Source organism: Amblyomma americanum, chromosome 7 (assembly GCF_052857255.1).
Source record: "Amblyomma americanum isolate KBUSLIRL-KWMA chromosome 7, ASM5285725v1, whole genome shotgun sequence".
NCBI lineage: Eukaryota > Metazoa > Arthropoda > Arachnida > Ixodida > Ixodidae > Amblyomma > Amblyomma americanum.
Window position 1 is genome coordinate 107,908,664 of NC_135503.1, and position 16,888 is coordinate 107,925,551.

Below are 16,888 nucleotides of genomic sequence, written 5' to 3' on the forward strand. Positions count from 1 at the left end.
GCTGTTTGCGTCGATACGAATTTCAATCCCGGCGTTAATGTCGAAGTGTCCAAGAGCCAGAGGGAACTGTAAACGACGCCCAGCGAAAACTTGTCCTTTTGACGCCGCGTATCAGGAATTTGACCTTCTTCGGCCATAACGCCGTCGGCTCCTCGGAAAAGGCGTTTCATCTCTGCAACGTAAGCAGCGACCGTCTCATCTGACGTTGGACACGCCTAGAGTAGCAGCTCACTCTTTCCTCTCGCACAAGGCTTCAAAACGGCTGCAGGCGATGTTTCTTGAATTTATTCCACATTGCCAGAGAGTCTTCGTGGTTTCGAAACATGTCCCGGTGGCGCCATCTAATGCGAAAAAGACGGTCCTAAGCTTTGCGTCGTGGACCCAAGTGTGCGGCGCAGCTGCATGGTCAAACACAGGCAGTCATTCGTCTGCGTCTTCATATCGTTGCCCTTTGAAGGTCAGCGGCTCACGTGGCTGGCGAAGCACAGGGGATCGTTGCTTGCGCACTAGGGTCCATCTTGGGGGGCATAGCAGGGCCCCAGGTCAGCATCTCCACCAGATGTTACTTAGTGGTGCTGGCAGTTCATCAGTCAGGAGGAAAACAGTGAAAAGGCTTCCAAAAGAAATTAATGAGCTGACTTGAGTCGAAAAAGAACTGAACAACTGGGCGGCGGCGACAGCAACAAGCGTGCTCGGTGGTCATCGAAGGACAGAATCGTCACCGCTCTCGGTCGCACTCGTTTTAAAGCTAAGGAACCTTCGCGGTACGGCCCACAACAGCACAACGTAGAATCAGCTGCGCGTGGCTACAGTATTGATAAAGACGCATGCCTGCGGCTTTGCGCGTCAACAAACAAGCATTGCAAACATTCGCGGCAGTATTTTAGTTTAGCAGATAACTTATTTAGATAGAACAATTTTCGGTCACTTCAGTACTCATTTAAATTGGTCATTTTAATGGTCTGTGGACAAATGACGGATCAATATTGATCGTGAAGTATGACGTATTTAAATAAATAATTTATCGTCTGGCCGCCTCGGTGACTCAGTGGTTATGGTGCTCGGCTGCTGACCCGAAAGAGGCGTGTCCGATTCCGGCCACGGCGGTCGCAATTCGATGGAGGCAAAATGCTTGCGGCGTGTGTAGTGTTCGATGTCAGTGCGCACTAAAAATACCTCAGGCGGTAGAAAGTATACAGAGCCCTCCACTACGACTTCCTTCATAGCCTGAGTCAATTTGGGACTTTAAAACCGATAAACCATAAACCAATCAGTAGTTGAGGGACTGGAAATTACAGAGTTCAAGTAAATTGTAAAAGTACCCAGTTCCGGCGTTTAAGCAGATCATGACCCCTATGAATGCGTTGGAACGTATGAATAAAAAATGTTCGATCGACACTGATCCAGCCTTGTGCTGACAGTCAGTACGGTAAGGGTGATATGCAGCCACTCGGACGACGCGGTTACATGTTAAATGATGGCGACAACTTTAATGAAGCAAGCAAAGACCGAAGAAACATTTTCTCGAAAGGATAATCGAGGTAAAGATCGATTCGTCATTGAAGTTACATTTATCAGGTGATTGTTATAAGGAACAAAAAGAATATAAAGCTGTTAATCTGGAATAGGTGAAGAGCATCATTGATCTTTGAATTGCTTCTCTTCATTACTGCCGAAAAATCTTTTCCTCTCGCAAACAGTCTGTTCAGGCTTAATTAAGCCAACCAACTTGCGTTTAACACGCAATGTGCAGCGCTCGCTCTCTAAGGGTATGCCCACAATATACCTCTCCCAGCCTACGTCATCAGCGCACGTGTTTTTGGTTCGATGGGCAAAACATGTGTCGTACCGATCGAAGGCTCTCACCGGGAGAAGAAAGGCTGCGAGGCGTCTTGAATTGTGGAGCAAAGGCGGCGGAGGAGCGCTCGACATCAGAAAAACCGGTTCAGAACCGAAAGTGGACGATTTTGCCCATCGGGCCACATCTTTTTGACGTCACACTGTTTGCACCAGGGGGAGGTCTATTCCGTACAAAACACCACTATGGACGCAAAACTGTAACAACCCTGTCGCCGATGAAAGACCCCGAAGCAATTGCTCTAAGTTGTAAAGTAAGGCCCGGGCTACTCTGCTTTGTGTTTAGCGCACTACAGAAACTACCAATTTTACACCGCTTTTTTTCTCGATTTGTCACTAAAAACCTAAGCGGTCGTAGTTTGCATAAAATTACAGTTCCATAGAAACACGGGTGCCTTTTTTTTTCAGAAGACATGAACACTCGGAGGTCGGGAAGAGGGTCCCTGTTCCAAATCTTTCATAGCTGGCGCAGCCAGCAAATGAGGCTTTCTTTCTTTCGACATGTTCATTGTCGATCGCCATCGAAAACATGCTTTGCGTGCGGCTCGATACGGTACTAGCGTCTCTGATATCCTGGCTTTGAAGCTAAGACACGGCTAAGGAAGAGCGCTGAAATTGAGTTATCGGCCAGGACGTGCTGTCACACTGCAGTATGCTGTAAATATTTCCACTGAATCTTCTTTCAGACAGAAAATGTCAGAGATCTTTTTTTTTTAAAAAACAGTTCGCTGTTGTTTTCCGAACGAGTCTCAAACAGCTTTTGGGTGCACTCTTTTATCGCTTCAATGTCATGAATCAACGAGTGAGGAAGCACGAAAAGGTTTTCAGATAGAATTCAGCGATACCATTTTTGTTCCCGCTACTCCCGGTGGTGAACAAATGTTTCCCCTATTAACCTGAGATTAATCCTGTCCTTCGCCATGCATCTGCCGCACCTAATCTCCACAAACTTCCTAATCTCATCTCCTCATATGACTTTCTGACAGCCTCAGCTGCTATGTTACTTTCTCTTCAAATCCACGCCGAAACCACGGTGGCATTTTGATGGGCTAGTTGATGCATGATGTTAAGTGAGGGAACCATGAGAGCCTGTGGGTTACCTGTTCTTCATTTTACACGGCCAGTTTTGACCATTTCCTTTTTGTCCCATTTTCATTTTCACAGACCCTGTAGCACGAATAGGTACACTCTAGACAGAAAGGATGTCTTTCGAGAGTATGCTGTCTCTACGAGCGAATGTCGCTTCGTGATAAGGATGGGTTTTTATGCTTATTAATGGTAATACATTGGTGCCCCGTTAATACGATCCCCGTTATTACGGAATATTTGAATTATGGACAATTTTCCTGGGGTTCAAGCTTTTCGAATGGATTTTTGCGCCTCAGCTCCTCGTTAATATGGAAACTCGCTGTCCGGAAAATGGACGAAGCGAAAATGTACAGAGCCGATCGGGACACATTTATTTTTGTCCCGTTAATATGGACAGCGATAAGAGCAAAATCACCGTGTGCCTCTGCCAGATGTTCCGAATTTTCTATTTTGAGTCCAGAGTATTAGCGAAAGGCCGAGCGAAAGCGCAAACGCCTTAGGAATGACCTTTTTGTATGTTGCCCATGCTGTACAGTGGCAAGATACCCAGGTCAACGCGCCTTGAACTTTCCCTCATTGCATGAATGGCTTCGAAAAGCATTCTTTGTTCACTACGTTCAAAGTCAAATACAGCAGCTGTCACCCCAGTGACTACAGAGATTTTTGGATGTGAACAGTCGTAGTAGAAGTATGCTTCATCACGTAAACAGGCGTCATCACATGTCTCATGGACAGCCTCAAACGTGCTTTTAATGATAATGGCGAACCGAATATTGCATCTGGAGCTTGCAACATTGTCAATTTTCACTTCACTGCTCACCGCTATGCGCAGAAACAGTCCGTAATCATAAAGCGTGTTTTTTTAGATTTTTTCTTCATGATTCGTTATCACGAATGACTCGCTTTATGGATACTTTTCCTCGGGACCCAAAGTACCCATATTAACGAGGCATGACTTAGCTGTTTATAATTTCAACTCTGCCACTTCATGAAATAAACACCGATGACCGATATTCTTATTGAAACGGCAGATTCGATCTGGATAGCGAAACTCACCTCGGGAGGCGTGTAGTCCTGAAGGACAGTATCGGCGCCCACCTTTTGTCTCCAGGCCAGGCTCTGCAAAAAGTGGGGTCACTTCGGCTTCATTGTCGCCAAAATATGAGTTGTTGCACAGGCACTTTGCATTCTACTGTGATTGCTTCGGGTACCGTTAGACGCCAGCTACAGTGAAAGTTTAGAAAACATTTTAGAGGCAAAGTTTAAACAATACCACTGGCGCAGCATGCCATCAGCTAACCCCGTATTAGAGAGCTACGGGTTCGCTCCCCAGTGGTGCCGTCTACTAACCGGTGATACAACGGGTACACACTTTTCCTTGATCCGGTGTTCGGCTTCTATGGGGTGAAATGCTTAGAAAATGGGTCTTTGACCCCATCTTGAGAAGACGAGAACACCTTGTGCCATGGCGCTCTTTGGCCACAGATGCCCTCGCGCCATTAAAGAGCATCATGATCAGCATGTGAGTAGCTAGGGAGAGATTGGAAAAAATCCTGCGTGTGTGCCTGCTGTATGGACCCGTTATTTAAACACTATTGGTCTTAGTGCTGTTGTGTTAAATTGGAGGGATAAGTGAGAGGCCTTTGTCCTGCAGTGGACGTAGTTGGACTCGCGTGGTGATGATGAGGACGATGGGCTTGGCGTTGCTTGCTGCGAGCTAGACGTGCATTCCTTCTTATTTAAGATCCAATATCTTGTCGTATTTCATCCTGGAGATGCAAGTTAACAAGCAGAGGAGAGGATTCGAGCGGAAGAAACGGCAAAAGTTAAATACTGCACATATAATTTCTTCGCTATTGTTACTTAACTAGAAGAAAATTCTTATGCACTCTGCATTTTCCGAGAGCTCTCTCGTGACAGTCAAAGGACTATTGCTAGGCTCTGTTCACATTTCGTGAATCCGCCTTTGTCACAAGGCCGCTTTGCGCATGCTCGCCTCTTCTCCTCCAGCTCCACTGGTTAAAAATGAAACCGCCTGGTCACACTACGCATGCGCGGTTCATATTAGTGACAGGAGCATGCGACAGATGGCGGCAGCTGTCGAGGCCACACACACTTGCCACTTCGCAAGCCCAGCTGGCTCCTCGTGGAACCAGATCACGCCTACGTCTCCCACCTGCGTTTGTTTTAAAACGAGTAGATGACAAATTTTCTCTACTTACCAGAGGGCGCCACATATTGTGAAAAAGGAGGATTCGCTGGCGTATGCAGGACATAGCTCTGCTAGTTCTAGTCGGCCTGTAGGGTTTGACGCCTTCATGCTTTAGCGTTTCTTAATAAGATCTTTCGTATCCTGAAATAGCTTGCCGGTATCCTGTCGAACCATCCTACCGCCTACTACTACGGCGCACTCTGCGTATTGATAGCTGCGAGATTTTCGTTCATTGTTTGAACATTAAGATCGTTTTCCTCAGCTATAGCCGAATATCTGTTGTGTAGCGAAATCCAGAATTCCTCTACTTTCCCTCTTACCGCGTACGCGTTAATGGGATTCTGCTTCTCTAGATTCTTCCATTCGCTCTTAAAATCTATGCTAATTCGATACCTTACCATTCTGTGGTCGCTACAGCGCAGTTTTCCGTCGACCTCCACATCCTGCACAATGCGAGGGTGAGCGCATAGTCTGAAGTCTATTTCATTTATTGTCTCATCATTGGGGCTCTTCCAGCTCCGCTTCCTGTTCTCTCATTTGCGGAAGACGGTATTCGTGATCCGTAAATTATTTCTGTCTGTGAACTCTACGAATAACTCTCCCCTGCTATTCCTAGAACCTGTCCCATAGTCGCCTACCGCCTGGTCGCCAGCCTGCTTCTTTCCCACCATCGCTTTGAAGTTGCCCATTAGTACAGAGTACTGTGATTTTATTTTGTCCATTGCCGATTCCACGTCTTCATAGAAGCTTTCAACGGCCTGGCCATCATGGCTGCATGTGGGTGCGTAGGCCTGCACCACTTTCAGCTTGTACCTCCTATTCAGCCTAATTACGATAGCTGCTACGTTCTCGTTAAAACTATAGAACTCTACGTTGCCAGCTATATCCTGAATGATGAGGAATCCCGCACCTAGTTCTCGTCTATCCGCTTATCCGCGATAGCACAGTATGTGCCCGGCCTTTAGTACTGCATGCGCCTCACCTGTCCTAACTTCGCTAAGCCCTATCACATCCCATTTAATTCCCGCTAGTTCCTCAAACAGCACTGCTAGGCTAGCCTCACTAGCTAAAGTTCTAGCGTTAAACGTTGCCAGGTTCAGATTCCAATGGCGGCCTGTCCGGAGCCAGAGATTCTTAGCACCCTCCGCTGCGTCACAGGTCTGACCGCCGCCATGGTCAGTTGCTCTGCAGCCGCTGGGGACTGAGGGCCCAGGGTTAATTGGTTTGATCATAGAAGGTTGTGGCCAAGTACTACACCAGGGTGGCCAAATCCTGCTCTGGTGAGTGAGTGCGTTGTCGGTTCTGGTCACCGTGATCAGGCCGCACTCCAGGCCTGGTTATGCAATTCCATCGACACGGGGAGTTCTTTTTTTTTTCGAACCCGGTGGAGAATTACGCAGCGCCTGGATCTGAACCCCGGTCCTCTTGCACGTGAGGCGGATGCTCTACCTCTACGCCATCGCTGCCTCCTCGTGTAACGTTAAGTGATCGGAAGCGAGCAGAGTGGGTGAGGCAACAAGCGCGGGTTAATGACATCCTAGTCTCAATCAAGAGGAGGAAATGGACTTGGGCAGGACGTGTAGTGCGAAGACAAGATAAACGCTGGTTCTTATGGGTAACGGAGTTGGTCCCAATAGAAGGCAAGCGTAGCAGGAGGCGGCAGAAGGTTAGGTGGGCGGATGAGATTAAGAAGTTTGCAGGCATAGGGTGGGCGCAGCTGGCAAAGGACAGGGTTAATTGGAGATACATGGGAGAGGCCTTTGCCCTGAAGTGGGCGTAGTCAGGCTGATGATGATGATGATGTAGGACATAGAAAAGTTTGATGCTAACATGAATCTGTACTAAGTTGTCTGAATTAGAAATGTTGTCAACCTTAACGTTTACTATTCTCTTTACACTATGCTGTGGTAGAGAATATGAAAGCCACCTCACAACTGTGTAGTTCTCAGGCGCTCGTTTTAGTTTCCCGCATATAGTCGTTTTTCGACTAGCTCTCTTCTCCACGTACGCTACTCTAGAAGCGCAGCGCTGCCGATTGTCTTCTCCCTGTGTTGCGCGTTTCGCAGCAGCTGCCGCTGATAGACTGTGCTACATTCCTCTGCTCTCCCTCCTACCCTCCCTCCTCCTTCCATGGTAACCACCGGTTACGCCGAAAACTACGCCATACTACTACTATAGTACGACGCTAAATCGTGGAACGGGCGCTTAACAGTTATCGCTGTAAAAATTAACTTTGAGCATCGCACATTCGCAGGCCAACCAACGCGCGTATCCTCATTCACACTTAGATGTACGTGCAAAGCACTCAGGAAAATGTGGGTCTGACTAATCAATGTACATGAAATTAGTAGGCGTATAGTTAGTGCATGTCCAACATTCTTGTTTGAAAAATTTTGAATATTATAAAATTGTAAGGTACCGTTATTGAAATATTTAAGGTAATGGTGCATTCCTCCGATGTGCAGGAAAATCTTCATTTTAAAGTTTTTCCATCGCCCGCATCGAGCAGTTAGGACTGCCTTAGGAAACCAATGGGGAGCGCTTTTGACGATAGCAAAAACGTTATTAGCAAAAAAAAAATGCATGCATGCCGACGGTAGTTCTGCGCATATATAGATTGTTATGGTGAAATCGTCCAATGTATAAAAAATGGCGTTTATAAACTCTTCGCCATTCAAAAACGCTTTTATCCAGAATTGTTCGGTACGAAGTTACCATGCAATGGCAGTCGTTACCGTCGTGAATCAGCTGTTGTGCTGTTCGCTCTAAGGCAGGCTTTGATATTACGGCTCTGTCTCTAGAGTAATCGACTGCACCATCACAAGGGGACTAACGGGGCACTTACGAAACAGAAGAGAAAGCACTGCAGTGTTTTGCGGTCCTGTTAAACTTCCGCGTGACCTGGCCCAGTGCGCCCAAGACTACTTTACTTCCTTCGTCTGCTGCTCATTGATTGGCGCAGCGCTGGTGCTGCTGTTACCAGTCATTCTTGTGTACGTTTCAGCATGCAGTGTGCGAGTCTGTCTCACCTGCCGCAACATGTGTTCCGCCTTGACTTCATCGAACTCTCTTGCTGAAAAGAAAAAAAAAGAACTCAAATTAGAGGCGAATAGCTTCTATAAAGATGAAAGATAGGATTTCATTGTGCCGCTGAAGCGTATAGAGGACTAGAGGCGCGCGATTACAGGACCATATCACTAGTCTTCTTGTGTGAGAGCACCATACTGCCGCGAATATTTGCAGTGTGTTCGTTTTTCAAATCTGCCGCCACAACACTTTATCGCTTTTGTTTGCTATGCAAGACGTGACTACATTTATCTCGATTGATCGCAGCCAGGCAGAGCTGTTTCTACGTTGTTCCGGAATGTTCTAATAACTTTGCGCTCTTTATCTAGAAAGTTCGCTATCAGCTTTAAATTGAGCACGGCCTACAGCGGCCGGCATTCTGTTCGACGACCGCCGAGCACGCTTGTCGCTTCGCCGCCGCTGAGTGATTCAGTCCATTTTGGGTGCAAGTCAGCCCAATAAACAATTCTTTTAGAAGACCCTTTCGTCCGTCTTCATCGCTGCTTCGACTGCCGTCACCACTACGTGACATCTGGTGGAGGTGCGGGGTAGCCTTCCATGTTCCGGACGCCCCCTTCAAGTCGTGAAGTTAGCACTCAGCGCTTTGCACCCGAGGACCAGCCAGCAGCTCAGCGAGCCAGCCGACGTCTCCAGGGAGAAGAGCCTGAGTTCGGGAAACTGCCTGACCGCAGCAGACAGCGAAAAGACGCTGCTCCGAGCACCGTAATCTCGCCGAAGATGTCGACTCCGATCATACTACAGCAGTCGCGGGTGCCGCCAACTTTCAATGGATCTCTAGGCGAAGACCCTGAAGAATGGTTGGATCAATTTGAGCGCGTGGCGTCATTCAACAAGTGGGATGATGCGGCAAAAATTGGACACGTGTTCTTCTCATTGGATGGCTCCGTACGCACGTGGTACGAAAACTACGAGTCGTCCCTTACGACATGGGAGCTATTCAAGAGAGAACTATTGAAGGTATTCACCAGTGTCGTGAGGAAAGAAAGAGCCGAACGACTCCTCGAGTCCAGGATCCGGCTTCCGAATGAGCCCGTCCGCGGTTACGTCGAGGAGATGAAGCGCCTATTTCGCCGCGCCGACCCTGGGATGACCGAGGAAAAGAAAGTTCAGTTTTTAATGCGCGGCGTAAAAGAACAACTCTTTGCAAGCCTCGTCCGCCAGCCGCCAAAAACAGTCGAGGAATTCATGCAAGAAGCCTGCACGATTGAGAAGACCCTCGACGTCCGAGCTCGGCAGTACAATCGTCCTTCCTCTGCCTGTGCAATCCGTTCGGCCACGCCGGCCACCACCAGCGACAGCTTGCGGGAAGTTATCCGCGAAATCGTCCGAGAGTAGCTACGCCGATTACTGCCATCCTCCCCACAGCCACAAGCAGCGACTCTGATGGACGTGGTACAGGAAGAAGTGCAACAGGCACTTGGCACCCCGACGGCCACAGAACCCCAGGCCATGACCTACGCCGCTGCAGTAAAGACTGCCCAGCCCCAACAACACCCACGTCCTCCCCGAGATGAGCCACTTGTTCCAAAACGCCGCCTCCCAGCCCCCGCCCGCCCAACCTATGACCGACGCTCAAGCCCCAGGAAATGCGACGCCTGGAGGACTTCCGACAACCGGCCGTTGTGCTTCCATTGCGGTGAGGCCGGCCATATTCTTCGTCACTGCCCGTACCGACGTATCGGTCTTCGAGGATTTGCGATTAACGCCCCACGACCACGCTTCGGGCAACGTCCGCAGGAAATCGACGAGTACCTGCGTCGAGAAGAGTACACGCCGAACCGCTTTTCGCGCTCACCATCGCCGTCAACCTCGCGCTTTGCGTCGCCACGCCGCAGCTACGCAGCCGCGGTACGAGGAAGGTCTCCCAGCCCCCGTAGGGGAAACTGTAGGCAGCAACCTCACCTCCAGAGGTTGCTCATGAGCGAAACGCCGAAGATCCTCCACCGACCACGCCCCATGAAGACGCTGCACCCGCGATGCCGCATGAAGAACCGGCACTCGCTGCACCGACGCCGCACACAATGAGAACCCCGACCATGACGCAGGCTGCCTTGAAAACGACGCCGCCACCCAGAAGAGCTTCGACCACACGCCCCACCCGCGACTCGCATACGCGACGAAGCCGTGACCCGACGCCAAGAGCGACGTGCAGTGCAAGAGCCAGGACCTCTGACTTAAAAGTGACTAACGACGGCCGGAAAGTTACCGCTCAGTCGACACAGGAGCCGATTACTCGGTGATGAATGGAACATTCGCTGCGCAGCTCAGAAAAGTCACAACGGCTTGGGACGGCCCACAAATTCGCACCGCAGGGGGCCACCTCATTACGCCATCAGGACGATGCTCAGCGCGAGTGACTGTCAAAGGACATACCTATCCTGCGACCTTTGTTGTGCTACCGCAATGCTCCCGCGAAGTGATCTTGGGCATGGATTTCCTTAATGAGCATCAGGCGATCATCGACCTGCGATCCAAGCTGATCACGCTTTTGACGGACGAAGCCATCGCTTCGATGAAAACTCGGGAAAGTCACGTTGCCCTGAGTGTCCTGGAGGAAGAAGTGAGCGTCCCACCCCGATCAAGCGTTATCCTGACCGTAGGCGCCACGAAAGCCATTAACGGTTAAGCCATCATCGAGGGCAACATGCAATTGCTCCTAGACCGAGGAATCAGCATCGCAAGAGGCATCGCACATTTGCGCAATGGCCAGGCCGAAGTACTGCTAACTTCAGCGAAGAATACCGGCACATTAACAGAGGAACGACGATTGCTTTCTTCGACGAAATATCTGACGTACGAGACTCCTTCGCCCTCTCCGACCCCTCCGCAGAAGATTCGCCTGACCAAGATAACTCGCCCACTTTCCACATCAACCCAGCCCTGCACCGGAACAGACAAGACCAGATCCGCAATCTGCTTCAAAGCTACAGTGAGTGTTTTTCGACATCGCCGAAGGTGCGACAGACGCCAATTGCCAAGCATCGCATTATAACGGACCAACACGTCCGAGCTCTCCGTCAAAGCCCTTACCGTGTGTCACCGCGAGAACGACAAGCCATCCGGGACCAAGTCGAAGTTAACAATGACGAATGCGGAATTTGATTTTTTTTTAAATCTTCATGCGTAGATTTCTTTTTGGTGTGGCTTTGGCGCGTCCGTGGTTGAATTATTTGGCAGCCTGTCTTCAATCAAAATTATTAGCTGTCAGTTCAGGCTGCGATTCGGGCATGTTGGTACAGATTCGTTGTTAAGCAGCGCGGAAAGATCATAGGACAGACGAAAGAAAGGACACGCAACACAAGCGCTGTCATAGAGGAGAGCCCACGGTACTAGAAATTACTCTAATTAAGGCTGTTACTTGGACAAGTTGCTAACTGAAGTCAGGGCATACGAAAGCTCAATCAGCGCTTGTGTTGCGGGTTCTTTCGTCTGTCCTGTGTTCCCGCGCTTTTTAACAATGAATTAGCCGTCAGTCCAGCCATAGCCCTGTGGTCTTCCGTGTCTTGCCTATTTTGCGCAGCATCCCTTTCTGACCGGGTTTCGTCCTCCAGAAGAATACACAGTATTATACAACGATAAAAAAGGAACGCCATCATGCTCATCCTACTGCTTATATTAAACTCGTGCGGAAGATAACTAGGTCATCGAAGACAGGCACCCAGTCTGGTGGCTCAGTTCGTGCCTAGAATACACCTCTTGAGTAGGTTGGAAACGATGATCTCACTGATATTTCAGAGGCTGTCGAGACTTAGCAGCATGAATATTTCGTTTAGGATTCCTTCGACAGTGTCGATCGGGAGATAACGGATCTCATAATGGTCGAGTGGAAGCTCCGTTTTTTTTTTAATCAGCGTGCTGCAGTATGTACCAAGAGAAAACGGCGTCCCAGCAGTTAATAAAAGCATGGTGCGCAGCCTCTGACTTTTAACTCAATGAGAAATTTGACCACGGGACAAAGGAGACATTTTGATGTAATTACTAGTTTACTCGTAAAGTCACACTGCGTAACTTTGAGGTACGTTGAGGAAACTTCAAGCTAAATTGTGTGAAATACCAAAAATCGATTCTGTGGCTTTTTCTGGCTGAGTCGATGCTCAGTTGGGCGGTATAGACGAGTTTACTGCTGAGAACAAGGGATTTAAAAAAGAAACCTTTTTTTCCCTGACACTTGATTCAAACTCGCGACGTCAATAATGAGGAGGACTCTGTGATCATCGTTTGCAAATGAGTGACGTTGTAGCGTGGCCTCACTGATCCGCGAAGGCACGCACACACAAAATGCAGTGACGTCGTTGAAATTTGCATATGAAAACGTTCACGGTGGCGACACCTGTATTTCTTTTCGACCTTTTCTGTATTCTCAGAGCTCCGCTTTCCATGAAAGTACTATAACCTCTTTGCCTTTAAAACGCGGTACTTTATCTATAGAGGCCAACTTTAATTCATCCCCAGTGTCTCTTTTAGAGAAGAAAGGTTGGAGACCAGGTTAAAACATTTGCTATACAAATGGCATGGCGTCGATCGGTTCACTCGACTTTGACCTTCGTAGCAGAGCGTAGCCGTGCCGCTGCCTCTGGCGGCTCTGCAGCATGGCGCTGTACGCCCCAGCGTTTCTGAGCAGGCGTCCTTGGACAACATGAAGAGGATCAGCAGTTCGCGTAGAAGCTTGCGTTGCTGTCGCTGGCCATTTTAGAGCTCCGATGGATGTTTCTTCTCATTCATCGCAAGTTGACTAGCAGTGACCAAAATCCGCGTCACAACGACACACGTTTTGCTAATAACGGTAACTTTTTACTCCCTAAACCTAACACTAATTATGGAAAGCAAACAGTTCGTTTTACTGCCACTACATTATGGAACTCATTACCAGTTAGCATTAAGCAATCATCTAATATTTGTGCCTTTAAATCCGCTCTTCGTCAATTTTTACAATCCCCCTAATAGTATTTTACTTGGTATATGGTACTAGTTTTGTCATTTATATCATTCAATGATTTGTGTTTTGTATTGGTCTGTATGCTATTAGGTGTGTAATAATTTTTCATTCAAATAAGAGTTTGCATTATTTCTCGTATTTCACTCACTGCTCTTTTGTGATGCCAACAACTTAAATTTTTTTTGCATCTGCTGTCTAATTCTTTTTTCCAATTGTTCTTACAGGAGGTCCCGTCCACAGTCTCTGACTTTGGGACCTCCTTCTGTATTCCAGTGTTTTTATAACCTTGTACCATAAACATGTAATAAACGAACCTCGAACTGCGCATCTCTGCTGGCGTTATGAAGGCACGACTGATGCGCCAGCGAGTGACACGTTGTTGTTGTCGATGTGCGCGGTTTCTTTTATGCCGCCATAGTGAGTAGGTCATGGAGAAATCATGTGCGTTAACAGTAGCGTCCTCAGCAACCATCGCTGCCGCTGACGTGGATTAGTTCCCATTTCACGTTCAACGCTTACTCCTCACATCTCCGTGCGCTCAGGGGCTCTCACATACACGGAGCATCGCGGAGAACCTGTCTGGCTTCATTCATTACGCCGGGGGCCCTCCGTGGCAGCAATTCCTCGCGAAAACGAGGGCGTGTTTGAAATGGCAAAGCGCCGATAAAGGTCTCGACAATATGCTGCTCGGCGCTAAGAATTACTAAAGTTCTTGGCCGAATATTTCGAACCAATACATCCTTAATTTACTGCCTGCATCTTATTTATTTGTTCGGAAATACTGTCAGTCCCCAGGAGGATTTTTAAAGGCACGGCACATAACACATACAAAATGTCAGACAATATATGAAAGGATGTTCAGCAGCAAGAACAGTAATTTGTAAACGAAAGAAAAATGCTGTAAGAGATAAACGAAGAAAGAAAATGTTCAATTAAATTAATAACCATAACGAATCGTTGTTAGATAAGAAGATACAACATCAATAATGACTCAAAGAAACTGCTGATACCTATCAATAAAATGTTATAGTGAATAGATATCTGACTAAATACCTAAATTGTGCAAAATAGTTAAAGAACGTAGTACAATTTTCAAGTCATTACTGTATACTTATGTGGAACCTGCGAGCATAACATTCAAGAATTTATGTGAAAAAATCCTCCACTAAGTTAACAAATTCATTGATTGTTGAACTGTGTGAAATTGATGGTTTCAAGCTTTTCCACTCCCCAACTGCAAAAAGCTTCTCAGTGCAAAAAAACCTAGGCAAGTTCTTATGGATAGTGACACGGCTGCGATTTTTCAGTCCGAGTGCGTTCGGAATACCTCTCACTAACTCATCAAAGTGATATCCAGCTTTGCATAGTGAGAAATTTATAACGATTGCATTAAATTTTCAGTCTGTAATTACTGTTTACGGCTACAGTACTTAATGACGCATTCAAGCGATCTCATTTCTTCGATGTTTGAACGCGCCGGAAAAAGCAGCAGAAGACTGCTTCCTGAGCTCGTTTCGGGCGCAATACTATGAAGAGCGCTTCGAAGGGTGACAGCAATTTACATTCTTTAATAGGCGGGGGGAGGGGGGGGGGTTAAAAAGAAATAGTATAGCGATACACGTACGAGGCCCGAATTACGGACAGAACCGCGCGTTTTTTTTTTTTTTGGGGGGGGGGGGGGGAGGTCCCTGCTTCATGTCGCGTTCAACTGTGGGTGTGTTAGTTCTGCGCCTCGGCCACGCAGTCCGCCGCTGACAGATGCTCACCTCGCAACCACCTGAGAAGGTAGTGGTCAGTGTTCTCCGGCTTGGTGACGTCAGACAGTCTCTTGCGAAACTGCGAAAGGAAAAAAAAACATTGAAGAGAAAACGCTGGTGACAGCTTATACTGACGCCACATCCCAATGTGCCACCTTACACAGTTTCAGGCAGCTTTCATTCGGAAAACATTTTCACAGACTATTCTTGAAATTCAGCCGTGGAAAGTAGATTGTTCAACCTCACTGCGGCGCCGTCCTGGTACCAGAGTCCTTGTATTCAATGACTCTGGTTGTGTACTGGCAAGATAATGAGCGGAAAAAAAGAGACGTGAAATTGAAGTCTCATTGCTACAAAACGCATCGAAATTCGCTTTAAGGGAGAATTTTCTGCACTTCATGGCACATCTACCCTAAAAACGTCGCAGGAACGATGTCTGCAAGCACCATTTTCATGACAGTAATAGCCACCGGTTGGCACCGCTTGTAACTGCGCGCAGTGAAACTATTGTTGTTGAAAGATTAGCATACACTCTGTATTTCCAATTTTCATGGTAACGGCTCGCTGTCAAGGGGTGTTACTTGTTTCTATAGTGACGGTGCCATGGTTAGCCAGAATGTGGAGAAAATGTGCATATATGAGAGGGGAAGCTGCCGGGTTCGCTCTAGACTCTGTGTATAGCAACTGTGTCGCGCAAGACGTGTCTCGAGCAAGGTCTCTCTGCGGCAGAGTTATACTGAATCAAGGGGAATGCGGCACCCCCAGTTTAGGCGGAACAAAAAAATAATGGACGGTACATGACACAACTCCTAACAACATTCACTCGATTTGAATTGGAAAGAACGCTTTGCGTCTTTTAAAACATTGATCCATTTTAGCTGGAACGCCCTGTATATGTGGGGTGTACAATAAGGACGGCGTTGAGGTCCCATAAACAATTTTTCTTTTCAAATATTTTTATATGCGATGGGAAAATGTGTCGTCCCAAAGGAATGGGCCTTAGTTTAGCAAAGAAGTGTGTAGTTTTTTTGAAAAAAAAGACAAGAAACATTGTATGCGTTTCATTTTTCGATTTGCGAACGCAAGTTTGGATCCTCGCAGAACCACAAAAAATCTTTCGTGGAATCTGAACCTTTTCTTCGGTAGTTAATTGAAACTTGCCTGTGCGATGCATAGCATAAGGCCATTTTAGTTCATTGAATTTCGTAGAAAAAAAGAAATCCTAACATTGCTCAAAAAGTTGAACGACCAAGGAAGGCCAGTTTCAGGACAATAATGGGGAAAAAAGTTTTAGGGAGCTTATTTAGAAATTTTTTTTCAGTATTTATCGCTCCATTCTACTACCGCCAGGAAAAAATCTTACTTGTTTTTGGCTGTGTGCTGAATTCTGCGGGAATTACAAAATTTAGAAAAATGACCCAATTCGACTCGACTTTAAAAAAAAAAATCATGGCCGATTTTTTAAATTTTTCTAAAAGACCTTCAGTACCTGATAATTCTGGAGCAACAGTAAAGTATTGCAATATATTCTTGAAGACTATAAAATTGAATGCTTAATGCAGGATATATTGCATTTTCTTACAGTAACCGCACGACATTGTCCGTTTAAAGGTTGTAAAGGTCGCTAATTCAACATAGAACTGAGCGCGTATGGTTGCATTTTAGTCTGCATAGTTGCAGAATGCCAGAAACGGCTTTGAAAGCATGTTTTGTTTGACCAGGCGACCTTTGGAGGCGAGGCCGCCAGACGCCGTATCGTCGACAAGCTGCCACCGACGCTCCCATCGAATCATATCGAAACGAGGTCGGCGACGGGAGGCCTTGGTCACGGCCACCTTGATCGGCGCGGGGTTAGGTAATGTCTCGGTGGACATAACTGTTCTTATCGCCACTCAAGAGGTTAGAACTTTATTAGATATAAGGGCGGATTACTCTCTTAGCGGCAAGCCG

At 47.3% G+C, this 16,888-nt stretch overlaps 1 protein-coding gene across 2 annotated transcripts in view; it reads right to left on the reverse strand.

Moving 5' to 3' along the window:
- LOC144099467 (SEC14-like protein 4) overlaps positions 1-16,888 on the reverse strand; it is a 53,209-nt gene that overhangs the window by 15,327 nt on the left and 20,994 nt on the right. For both annotated transcript variants that reach the window (XM_077632795.1, XM_077632796.1), the window contains exons 2-4: positions 14,948-15,017; positions 8,188-8,231; positions 4,003-4,065 (exon numbers count right to left, since the gene is read on the reverse strand). In XM_077632795.1, the coding sequence (XP_077488921.1) occupies positions 4,003-4,065; positions 8,188-8,231; positions 14,948-15,017 (177 nt within the window). The remainder of the gene's footprint in view (positions 1-4,002; positions 4,066-8,187; positions 8,232-14,947; positions 15,018-16,888) is intronic.